Genomic DNA, 12,706 nt, shown 5'->3' with positions numbered 1-12,706 from the left:
ACGGGGAAATGACAGAGATCGGACGTTGACAGAGACGGGGGGAAAATTGACAGAAACCATCCTAAATTACTTTTTCAATTTGTTAGGCTTAAAAATCAAAAGTTGCGGAGGTCAACCCATGTGTGCTTCTGCAAATTACGGTCAAAATATCGCCCATAATGCAAAATAAGAAGCGGAAAGAAAGAAAGAAAGAAAGAAAATAAAAAGAAAAGAAAGAAAATGAATGTCATCGGAGAAAAATTAGGAATAATCACAATTTTTATACTGTCTTTTCTTACATACTATTTCTTTTAGCTTCTTTTTACCTTTTTTTTTAAACTTTTTCTCAATATTTCTTTTTCTGCTAAAATAAGAGACAGCAATGGAAGTTTTCTTCTCCTTGTTCGAGTATTTTTTCCATGTTTCAAATAAACCCCAACTATGAAACACATTTCCAAAATGAGAAAAACGACCTCATTTTTCACTTTTCAAAGCTAGCACTATCCATCTTCCCAAAACATTTGACCTTAACGAGAAATGTCCTAGAAAATAAATACAAATAATTAAATTAAATACCTACGTAACAGTAAAATAAATAAATACAAGTGGTTGTACATTTGGAAATTAATTTTATTGCTGAGATGGTTAAAAATATTTCATTTTCTGTATCTGGAAACTGAACACGTCTCCAATTAGAAATAAACAGTCGAACAAAAGAAAATTAATTAAAGCCTACGTTTCAACAGGCCACGATTCAAAGACATGAAGGAACATGGGCATAAACAACCGAATGTTCGTTTTTCAAGAGAAATTATGGCTTATTTTTTGCATTATTGATATTGTGCGCTGCAAGAGGCTAGCTCAGTACAGGGTTAAGGAAGAAGGGAAAAAGGTTGGTTGTTTTCAAAAAAAAAAAACCCGATAAAGATAACAAGAAACCTAAACACGGGCTATTTAACCTAAATTTTCGCATGTTCACAGTTTTTTTTGTCGTTTTCTCTTCCAATAAATAAGATTTATATTTTATTTTATTTTAGATGCAAAAAAGTACTCAGGAAACTTGTCCTGCAAGCTCTCCAAAACCTCCAAAGCCCTTTTTGATGAAAAAAAAGATCTCGGAAAAGATTCCTGTGATTTCAGAACACTTCGAAGAACTCCAAATTTTTGAAGAGTCCTCTAAATTCAGTGACTCACATGTCATATGTTCATGTATTTATTTCGGGGTGCTAGAATTTTCAAAAGAGAAAAAAAAGTAGCTCAAAAAATAATAAATGATAGCCATAAAACATTCGTGTTGACATCCTTTCCTTACTTGAATATTAAATAAAATAATCTAATTAATCAATGCGCTTCTTCAATATATTCAATATAAATATATCCAAATGCGGCTATGAAAAATTATGTCACAAGAGAAATACAAGAAAATTGATGAATTTTCGGAAAACGAAAAGGCATAAACAAATCCAACAGGGAACTGAAAAAATCTCCTATTAAATATTGCATCCTCTTTCGTATTTGCTCAATTTTTCCAGGAAAAAAGGAGACTGATTGCCATGTTTTGGTGGATAGCTCTCAAGGTGAGGCGCAGCGGTGGACAAACTACTAAAAACTTCTAAAAGATGATTGATTCTCCATTTATGTGCTTATTTTAATTTCAAAGGTTTATTCGATAATGTGTAATTTTTTTTTGGATTGTAAAAAGGTTTAATAAGAGAAGATTTTGTTGAAGACGGGTGGATATTGAGTGAATTAATAAAAAAAAATTAATGTAAATATATCCTGAAATTCCAGAAATTCCAGAAAAGCGCAGAGAAACTATCCGAAAAAGTTCATTCTGATAAAGGTGACCAGGGAAAAAAAAATTGGTATGGATCTCTCGGGAATACATCTTCTTTTTCTATTATATTAAAGTTCAGCGTAAGTAGGGATTTTACGGATACCAATCATGAAAAGTTCTCATTTCACTGTGAACCACACTTTCAGGGAAAACTCTAATCATTTTTACAAGTACAGTTTTTTCTTTTACAAGTTTTTTCGTCTTTTACAGTTTTTTTCTTTCACAAGTAGGTCAATTTGCTATTTATGCGAATTTTTCTAAATTTCAGCGTTTTTGGGTACATAGTTTTTTGTACAACAGTACCTTACCAAGCCGAAATCACGTACAGATCTAAAACCGTGGCAGTGTTTTTTTTCTCAAACGTCTGGATAAGAGAATAATTGATGCTCAAAAATGAAATTTTTGAACACCGAAAGAGCAAAAGACCAGAAAATTGAAAGAAAATGCAGTTCCTAATTCCCAAACGCACCTCCATAATTCGGTCGAATTCGCCGATCGTGGCTGGCCACCAATTTATCCAACAATTGGCTCACATTATTCTCCAATTTTTCATTCGGATGGGTTTTGCCGCTGAAAAAAAAACACAAATAAAGAAATATTTGTTTCCGTCGGCTTTTTTCGAGGTTGAATCCCAGAGCGTTTTCCACAATATTGCACTAAGAATATTCCCGGCAGCATAGGTGGAAAAAAGTGGTTTTTGTTTCGTATTAGCGTGCTTATAGGCTTTTCAAATGGGACCCCTATTTGGCTGGCGTTTTGAGGACTTTTTCCCTGTCTTCAGACGCAGAATGTTCGACCGGATGTTTCCGTTCTTTCTATGGATTGGTTGTGCGAGTTTTCAACACTTATATTTTTCTCTGAGGTTGACAATCGGACATAATAATTGCGATATTTCTCTGAAAACTTTCTAGAAATCCTCTGGATAAGACAAACCCTTTTCAAGACAGTTTAGAGAGCTTAAAATCCACTAAAACCTAAACCTAACAATCTAAAATCTTCCAAATAGTCAGCAATCCCAGTATGGATAAATCCTGTAGCCTCCTCTCCTCCATGTGCCCCTCTATATCCACACCACACGTACATTCATCAGAACGTGGACATAATTGGAACAATTAGTCGAAGCTGAATGATTACACATCGATGCCTGAGGCCATTGAGAGTAATTTGAGTCCAGGAATAGTCCACATCCTCTCTCCCAGGGATGGTCTTCAGAGCGCATCCGACGCCACGCATCGGCACGCCATCAAAGAACAAAGCATTCGTCAATCAACCGCCATGCACGCCACTAAATATGACGGAACGCACACGGAACTGGAATTTGATGGCAGCATCGTCATCGTTTGAAGAAACGATATGGATGGAACGGTGGATGACGTCATCCGAGAGTTTGCTGACGCTGGACGAGTTCGACGCACAGCGTTTTCACAAAACCATATGGATGAATGTTTTCTTTTTTTCAGACGAATTTCGAAATTTGCGATAAAACAGCAATGACATCATGTATGGACAATCGAGGAAAACTGTTTTTTTATTCCCTTGTTGCCTCCTAGTTTCCGTCAACCTTTTTCCAGAAAAGACTGCTTTTCCTACAAGACCATCAAAATTTTCTTTATTCTTCTCCAGTTAAGTAAATATGTTTGAAAAGAAAAATTGAAGCGATCAGATCTGGACCTTAGAAAATCAAACAAATCCAAGGAACACAGATAACAGAAAATCGTTAGAAACGTTGTGCTAAGATCTTTCTTTCTTTCTTTTCTTTTCCTTTTCTTTTTTTTCTTCTTCACTGGCTTATGTAGTATTCAAATTGTTTCTTGTTTATGTTATTTATTGTTTTTGTTTATTGTATTGTTTTAATGGCACCATATGTACATATCTTGGTGTAGGTGTAGCATAGTCGGTAAGAGGTTCTTCTGGTACGGCTGCACCGTCGGTGGTTCGAAACCGGCCGAGAGCCAAGGAGGCCTCTCTTCCCTTTGGTGTCGAAAAATTGGTACCAGATTTGTCTGGGAGGAAAAACAAAAAACAAATAAAAACATAACATAAAAACAACAAGAACAAATAAAACGAGGAAGCAACAACGAAAAAAAAAAGCAGTTTTTCTTGACACATCGGCCCATCCTCGTCTACTTGGGAAAGTAAATTTAGTTTTATAAGAATATTTTTAGGAAAAAAAACTCTACTTAAAAGGTAACGAGGACCATTTTTAAATATACTATTTAATTATCTATTTATTTATTTACAAACTAACTGTTTATCTCAGCAATTTTATCCGCTTTAGCTTTCATTGAGACTTTTACAAATACTTTCATTGATTTTTCTTTTACTATGTTCTTGAGACATTTTCGATAATTAAAAACAGGAATTTTTAGGTAAACAATTTTTAAAAAAGTAAATAACTGATTAACTTAGAATTAAAGTAACTAGATAAGAACTGTGCCGTAGCGCCAAAAACTGTAGGAACAGTACATTACATTTTCGAGAGTCGTAGACGCTAAAATAAATAATTAAATGATTGTAATAATAAAAAAAATAATTATAATAATTATATAATTATTTAACCCAAAAAACTGGAATTTCCGGCTAGAAATGCGTGTAAACGATCCCGTCACGTTACTGGTATCCCGTTCATAATATTTATTTGACGTCGACAAATGATTACGACGCAGGATCGCAGCGATTCGCTACGTTGTTTATTCGTAAGGGGACAATCGCCGCGTCTCAACTCCGCTCTTTGGAATTGGAAGCGTTTTTCGAACTCCACGCATAGTGCAAAATGCACTCGTGCGTACGTTTTCCAGGCGACGGTCCATTAATTCTCGAAAGGTCACAAGGATGTGGTTACATAGCTCCCTTACACCGCCTACGAAGGTTAATCCACTACCTATTATACGAACGAAACGGCAGCATTCCGGAAATTGCTCGAATTTCCTCCGGTCATCAATATGTCCTTGAATCCCTGCGCTTCCTCTCCCCGTCTGGAAAGCTTCGCTGATTTTCCTTGCATGAGTTCTTCAAAGACCAGGGAAAAAAGCGAAACGTTCGAATGTTTTATGGTTCGCTTTGTGCAAAAGAGCTCTTTGATGCACACTGAAAGAGCGTTCGTAAAGTGCTTCTTCGTCAGATGAAGAAAATAGAATGAGGATCGATATTCTCTGATAATGCACCTTCTGGAGATTTGCAACAGGATCCAGAAGGAGCTATTATCAGAGAGGGCTGGGCGAGTCACATTGCCCTCGATGTACTGATAGCCGGTCGACAAGAGCTTTGTAGTTTCTTGGATTTATTTCTATTTTTTCCAGAAATTATTTTCATTCTTCTAGAAAAAACCAGGATATTTTTTAGAAAATCATTAAAAGATTATTTTCAGGCGGGAAAAATCAATACAGTGATTCTATGAAATCGCACATTTTAATTAAAACCTTTAAAAGAATTGAATTTTGCTCCAAAAGAGCTGAATCTGCTGGCGACAAAGTCCCACAAAGGACCCGGAAGGTTTCCATTTTTTTTCCTGATTCCGATTCCTTTTCATGCCTGACATTATTGCCATCCCGAGCGTTGTTGCAAAATGCGAATGCTGGCGCAATGACAAAGGATTAAAATTGTTTATCTTTGTGTCATATCTTGGAAATATTAGCTCTTCACATCCAAGAAAAAAAAAACTGAAAAGCAATCAAAAATCACGTGCTGGGTATCAAAACACGGGGGCGAACGATATCAATAAAACTGAGTACTGTAACTACTTTACAGTACCCAGTTCTATTGATACCACCTGGTGAAAAAAAATCGGAATCCGGTCATAATGGGGCTCTTCGTATCGCAGTAAACGTTTTTGTTTTTAAATAAAAGATCTTTTCAATAGCTGAAGTATTCTGAGGATAAATTTTGCATGGATGGGCATAGGATGGAATGAAAAAAAAGAACCAATCCTACCACTTTGCTGCTTATGACGACGACAGCAATTTCATCTCCGTGGACTCCTCATCGATACGTGATTCTCGTTTGGAGACGGGTCCCTCACATACCCAGCGAACGCCCATCAAAGATAAAAATCGCTACTGCCAACGGCCGTTCAATAGGTCGGGAACAATTCGTGAAACACTTTCGGGAAATGGTAATGTTATGGTGGAAAGAAAAGTCAGACGAAAGAATTCCATTCAGGATTTTTTGGAAATTGGGCACTTATTCGGAAAAAAACCTTGAGAAATTCCATCGAATAAGAGGAAACTCGTTTTTCTTGTCCTGGAATTTTTTCTCATAATTTTTTTCCTTATAGTTGAACCGAGAATTTTCGTTTTTTGTTGTTTTAAGAAAATCTTAATAAGAAAGCTATTTAGGGACCAATGAATCCAACTAACAACGATCAAAGTTTTTCTTGGACAAAAGTTTGAGAAGGCGGAAAGGAGAAAAGCAGTTTCTGGAAGCCTTCAACTGAAGCTTTCAGGATCTTTCTCCCATTTTTTCAGCTCCAAGGTTAGTAACTACAATATGTTTGAGAAATTAGTAGCGGTCCGAAGCGTCGACATGTCGACATCTCATTTTTCCTCGCTTCGAATATAAATAGTAAACAAAACCGGTAATCCTAGACCCCTCGTGGTCCGTCAATTAACGTGATGAAAAGTCTGAATTCGACGGTTAGCTGGAAGTCATCGCTGTTATTTTGTTGTTGAGTGTGAGCGGAAATAAATAGTTGAAAGAAGTAAATAAACATCAAATAAATAAGCAAATAAGCAAATAATTAAATAAATAAATAACCATCAAAATAAATAATTGCCAAAAAATTAAATACTCCGGATAAATAAGTAATCAAATACACAAACAAAAACAAATAGCAAAAACATAAACAAAATAATTTTAACGTATTATTTTGCCGTTAAATCGAATATTTTGTCAAGGAAGCGGAAATAAATAGTTGAGTGAAGCAAATAAACGCTCAATAAATAAACAAATAAAAACAAACAAATAACAACAAATAAATAAAATAAAATAAATAGCGATCAAACATTTAAATAATTTACATAAATAAATGGTCAAATAAACAATAATAGTACTAATAATAGTAGTAATAATAAACAGTAGCAATAATGTGAACAAAATAATTTTAATGTAGCATAAACAAATCAATTGAAGCATTACTTTACATTATTATCAAAATAGTTTAAATTAATTTAAATGGAAGTAATAATTACGATTCCTACGACCGTTATTATTGTTGTTCGCACCCCACCCATATGTACAAATCGACGACGACAAAAGTGAATACAATTAATACAATTTAATTAATTAATTAATCAATTAATTAATTACCAATCAATAACCAGATCATTCCTTCATATTTCTTTTCTTTCATTATGATTTAAATTTCATTTCTACATCATCAATTATTTGAAAATTATATAGTTAATGAGAAAAATGAGAAAAGAAAACTTGTAAAATACATATCAAAACCAGAAGCAGGAAATTCAGTTCACTTCCTATTTTTCCACTTCCTATTTTTTTTTTGCAAAGTCCTTTTTTCTTATACTTGAATGAAAAATTTCATTTTGATTTCCCCTAGAAATTTGCATCCAAAAAAAAAACTAAATTTCCGCGCGTATGTTAAACCAGCGGCGCCGGCTTAGGCTACAAATGCAAATCGTGAGATTAGAAAGGAAGATTTCCTCTCTTTCTCTCTTCCTTTTTTTTTCTTCTTTGCTTCAATCACGATGATGTATGTTACGGGCGGAAACAGGCATTCCCATGAGAAATTACCTCGATAAACGTGCAACGAGAATTTCTCCACGGTTTCATCATCTTTCTGATTTTCTCGAGACTAGAAGTTAGTGGAGAAATTTCTCAGAACACGAACATATTATTGCACTTGTCATAAAGCGCAAAATAATTTCAGAAACAAAGCGGAAATGTTCAATTTTAATTCATTTAATTAACCGATTAATTTAAAAACTAATGCACTTTGAAATGACGAGGAAATTTTCTGCCTCAATCTTCAAAAACTAAAGAATTATTGAATAAAAAAATTAGAGAAAAGTCTCTTTGGAAAGAAATAGGCGTTAAAAATTTGCTCATATCACGCTTTTTGAATGAAAACTCTTCAACTCTTCACCATCCATGATTTTTCGAGGTGATTTAGGAATTCTACACGCAGAATAACAACAATAAGAAAAACAAACCTATATTCTTCAAAAATTGTTGTCAGTTCCTTGCATTTTTTTATTAGAAAAAAAACTCCTCGTATCAATTTAACAATAACAAGTATACCGTATTGTTGTCAATAGAAGTAACAATGGGGAAAGATGTTGCTATTCGAACTCCTTATTAGATTATTAAAATTCAAAATCGAAATTATTTAAAAATTATATGGATAGGAAGAAAAACTTGGAGAATACTATTAGAGCGAGAAACAGGAAATTCGGTTCAATTCCCCTTTTTCTTTTCACAAAGGTCACATTCGTTTTTCTCAGACTTGAATGAAAAGTTTGGAAAAAAGAAGGGAAAATTCACCCTGAAAATCATGTAAACAGCTGCAATCTTCATAGAAGAGCTATTCAAGGGCACATAAATCTCTGACTACGATAGTTCAGGAAAAAAAACCCTTCAGAAAACAAGAGCATATTCAATCAAAGTGGGGAAGAGCAATAAAATAAGCTCCGAAAAAGCCTTTAATAAGGATCTTGAAGTGAACTCATCGGGGAGCACAGAACTGAAATTGGAACCTAATCATTGGGAAAAAAAGCCTGCTTCTTGGATTTCTTTTCAATTCAGGATGATGACAAAGTCAACGGGCGAAATTCTTGGAATTTTTATCCATAAAAACTTTCTTTGAACTTCTAGTGGTTGCGATTTCATGCATCCCAGCTAAACTTGACCACCGCTTAATGTTGTTAGCCGGAGGGTATAAGCAGATCTCGCTCGCGACACGAAGTACAGCCTAATTAGCAGGCTAAAAAGTTAGGAAAACCTAAGCTAATCGCTCTTTTTCCCCCGGTTCCAGTGAAATCCAAGCTGGGAGCATGGACAGAGACTTCGCCAAACACCGGGGAAACAACATCGTGATTGAATCACACGACACGATCAAACATTTTTTCCGATGTTTTGCGCCTCGCGGTGGGTCCCGGTAATTCGGTCGGTGTGTTGCTCTCGGTTCTTTCGAGAAATCTCTGCATTGCTCCTCAGCTCGGCTTCTTCTATCGAATTAGGAGGCCGTAGGCTACTTTTCTGAAGCACTTCCGATATCCAAAAACAAACAATCCGAGCCGATTTGGATTGGCTGGAGCTCTGCGGCTCCGATAGACGACGTTTAGGAGCAACAATAGTGTGTGGTAGCCTAACAAACACTTAAAATCTGGGGAAAGAAAAGAAAAGCTGAGCAAGGATTATTCCGGCTTACACATATCTGCTCATGGATTTTTCATAAACATATTTATATCTACTTTTAAGACTAGAAACCATCAAAATTCACTCGAGAAAGGTGCACAGAAAAAAGCCACTTTTCTCCCGAATCAGAAAAGAAAAAAAAAAGAACAATCAATTCTAGAGAACCATTCTGGAGAACCAGGCAAATTTTCCAACAAAAAAATCAATATCGCCCTTATAAGTTTTTTTTTCTTCTCCAGAATACGTTCATACTTCCTCACAAGACTGCGTATAGATCATCTGAAGGAAAAATCTGAAGGATTTATGTATTTCTTGCCCTATAAATCCTATAAAATGGAGGTCTATTGGGATTTAAGTCGTCTTTTGAGAAAAAAAAATTGTAGTCATAAGAAAAATCATAACAGATTTGGATAATAGGAAATCTTGGAAAGGTTTTTGTGATGGCTAACAGACCTCGTGTAAGGAGCCATCCTACAGATAATAATGACATTTTGAATTTTTTTGCCGAACACAAAAAAAAATCCAGAATAACTGTAGCTATTTAGTGATCCGCAAGAAATTATCAAAAAGATGGAAGGGTGTAGTTTAAAAAAAACTAAAAAAAAAACAATATGTATTGAGTTTTCTTCTCGAAAATCAAGAAAAAATTGAAAAAAAGCTTGACACCATTCGAATTGTTTGCGCTACATAACAATGTTTTACATGTTTTGATTTTTAAATTTTTCGAATTTTTGATTTTTTAAGATCAATACAAAGTAGGGCGCCAATTGGACAAGACGGAGCATCTTCGACTTTTCAGCACTTTCTTGATTCGATACGATAAGCAAGTAAGTACGGTAAGTCCAGCACTGAAGTTGAAATTGGAGCCGTTTATGCGCCGGAGAGGAATACTTGAAAATGCGGTCCACCGTTTACTCTCGCGCTCCAAAAAAGGTGAAAATTGACTTTAAGGGATGCACCACAGATATCCTTCGAATTGTCGTTAGATCAAATTTTATTGCCCGAGAATTTCCCCGTTTTCCTTGTCGATTTCACTATTTTCAACAAAAATTTCTGAAAGATGATCGGCACCGATGACAGCGAGCGATGTCATCGACTGAAATGTCAGCGACTCATAAATCCGTGGGCCGCCGTGGATTTGTAAAAAGAACTGTGATTTTTTCTTCCCGAACCTTAGTCAATTTTTCAAACTGACTGAAAATCCAGATCCACATGTCAGGATGACGGAAATAGGGTTTGTAAAAAAAACGAGAATTACACGGATATTGTAGAGTCAGTGTGAGCGATGAGGCGACTCGAAGAGAAATGAGGCGGAAATAAAATGCAGGTTTCCATGAAAATCCCTTTTCTTAGTATGATGTTGCTTTTCTTAGAATTTTTAACATATTCAACTGAATAAATCTAATTTTCTTGAAGAAAAACTACTGGAAATACAATTTATATTAGGACACACAAAATTAGAGGACTTCAGACTCGAACCAAAAGAAAAAAACACGACGATGGAGGCGGAAACGACGGTCACAGGATCATCATAAGGATAATGCTAATAATTAATTCGAATAATTAGAATAAAAGCAAAAAAAAAATTCCTTGAAGATTAAAAAATTTTGTTAAAAGTCAAATTCAAATTTTTTGGAAATTTTCATGTTTCACTCCATCTGCATTCTCTGTACATTGATGGATGCATCATGTTTTTCCCATGCTCTTGCCGGAAATTTTTCCCTGGAATTTTCCCATATTTAAGCTGTGTGTCATTAAGTTTTGCGTCTACGATTGCATCTACCACTAAACCAAACCATGCGTGGCTCTAAAAATCACCACCTTCTTCTAAGAGGCGCATTATCCTTGCTCACGCGGGACTCATTCACATCCAAGAAATCAGGAGAGCGCTGATGGTGCTTCGAGAATGATGGCTGCATATTTTATTGCAATAAAAACGTTTTTCGGCGGTACTTACACGAAAATCATGCAAATGATTCCGATTCATCTAGCGACAATAAATAATTTATGATGTACACAACAACTTTACGGTAAGTATAAACCTCAGTTTAAAATAATAAAATAGAGATTCAAAGAAGAAAAATTCAACGACACTGAGGACAGAAAGCAACAAAAAAATACCGTAAACGTGATCCAGAACCTTACACATCTTAATAAAAATAATAATAATAATAATAATAATAATAATAATAATAATAACAATAATAACAATAATAACAATAATAATAATAATAATAATATAATTTAGGAAACAGATCTGCTTTTAGAACAGATTAATTTTTAAAGGAATTAAATTCGAAGGACTGAATGTCTGAACAGCTGTAGGAGGTTTCTATGACTCGAACAAAATTTAGATTTAAAATTTACTAATTAAAAAATCTTTAAATTAAAATTAAAATTAAAATCAAAAATAGTTTAAAATTTTGCTAAACTCAATTAATTGTTCAGAAATATTCTGCAACTGCAAAGCTTCACCGAATATCGACATAAAATTGCATAAAAATGCTGGGACACACCAACTTTAAAATAATGGGCTGACTTCCCCACAATTCTTCCTCTCTTCTTCAGTGTAGAATTAAATTAGTTTTTTATTTTATTGCTATGCTTATTTTATTATTATTTTTTTAAACAAAAAGTACAAAGTATTGACAAATTATCTAAATTATATAATCAAATAATTATACAAAAATTGCACGGATTCAGGCGAGTGAAAAAGAACAAAGAAACGATTATAGAAGGTGAACAAGTGAGCATGTGAGGTACGGATGCTTCCTAGGAATTATTTGAGAAAAAATGTCCACAGAGGATTTTAAGAAAAAATAAAAATTAAAAATCAAAAAAGTAGAATATTCCAACAGATCTCACCCTAACTGTTTACCCATTCTTATTACTTCGGTATAGTTACAAGATTTAAATTTTTTTTCAAACATTTTTCAAATCTGGGCATCCAACTTTTATGGGAACGTCTTTGCCTCCAGAATTAAACTCGGATCCTTACCCCCAAAACTGCACACCACCCCGTAAAGCCAATTACACCGCCGACGACGAAGTGACGGCTGGCTGTCAGCGAGGCTTTTCATGGAATCGCGGCGCGCCGGGTCGGGAGCGGCCAACTCCCTTCGGCGCACGTCTATCGGAAAGGTGAATTCAAAGAGAAGCCGAATTCTCCTTCAAACACAATATTTCGAATACATATCGTTGAGTAGGACTTTTTTTTAGAAAGTACATGTGCACGCAACGTCGTCATAGCAACGAATTCCACTCACCTGTCCGGCTGCGCGTAGTTGTACTCGATTTCCTTGTCGGATTTCATCACCTGAAAGAAGAAATTCGAAAAAAATATACAGGAAATATTGTGTTGCATCACAAAATTTCCAAAATCCAGAAATTTTCACTTCAACTTCAAAAAATTGGGAATCAATCCGTTTTTAATAAAAACAAATAGTGCCTTTAGGCAAATTCCTCTAGCACTGCCAAAGAATAGAGCAGAAAATAACAAAACAAACTGAAAACACAAAA

The 12,706-nt window shown here is 34.8% G+C and overlaps 1 protein-coding gene across 2 annotated transcripts in view; it reads right to left on the bottom strand.

Moving 5' to 3' along the window:
• The window catches only part of RB195_012335 (uncharacterized protein), a gene marked incomplete at both ends in the record, with an annotated part of 36,228 nt that overhangs the window by 20,296 nt on the left and 3,226 nt on the right, over positions 1 to 12,706 (bottom strand). For both annotated transcript variants that reach the window (XM_064194140.1, XM_064194139.1), the window contains 2 exons: positions 2,286 to 2,386; positions 12,454 to 12,503. In XM_064194140.1, the coding sequence (XP_064051722.1) occupies positions 2,286 to 2,386; positions 12,454 to 12,503 (151 nt within the window). The remainder of the gene's footprint in view (positions 1 to 2,285; positions 2,387 to 12,453; positions 12,504 to 12,706) is intronic.

This window comes from Necator americanus, chromosome III (assembly GCF_031761385.1).
Source record: "Necator americanus strain Aroian chromosome III, whole genome shotgun sequence".
NCBI lineage: Eukaryota > Metazoa > Nematoda > Chromadorea > Rhabditida > Ancylostomatidae > Necator > Necator americanus.
The sequence above is the reverse complement of the archived record's forward strand: the minus strand, read 5'-3'. Positions and strand labels throughout refer to the sequence as shown.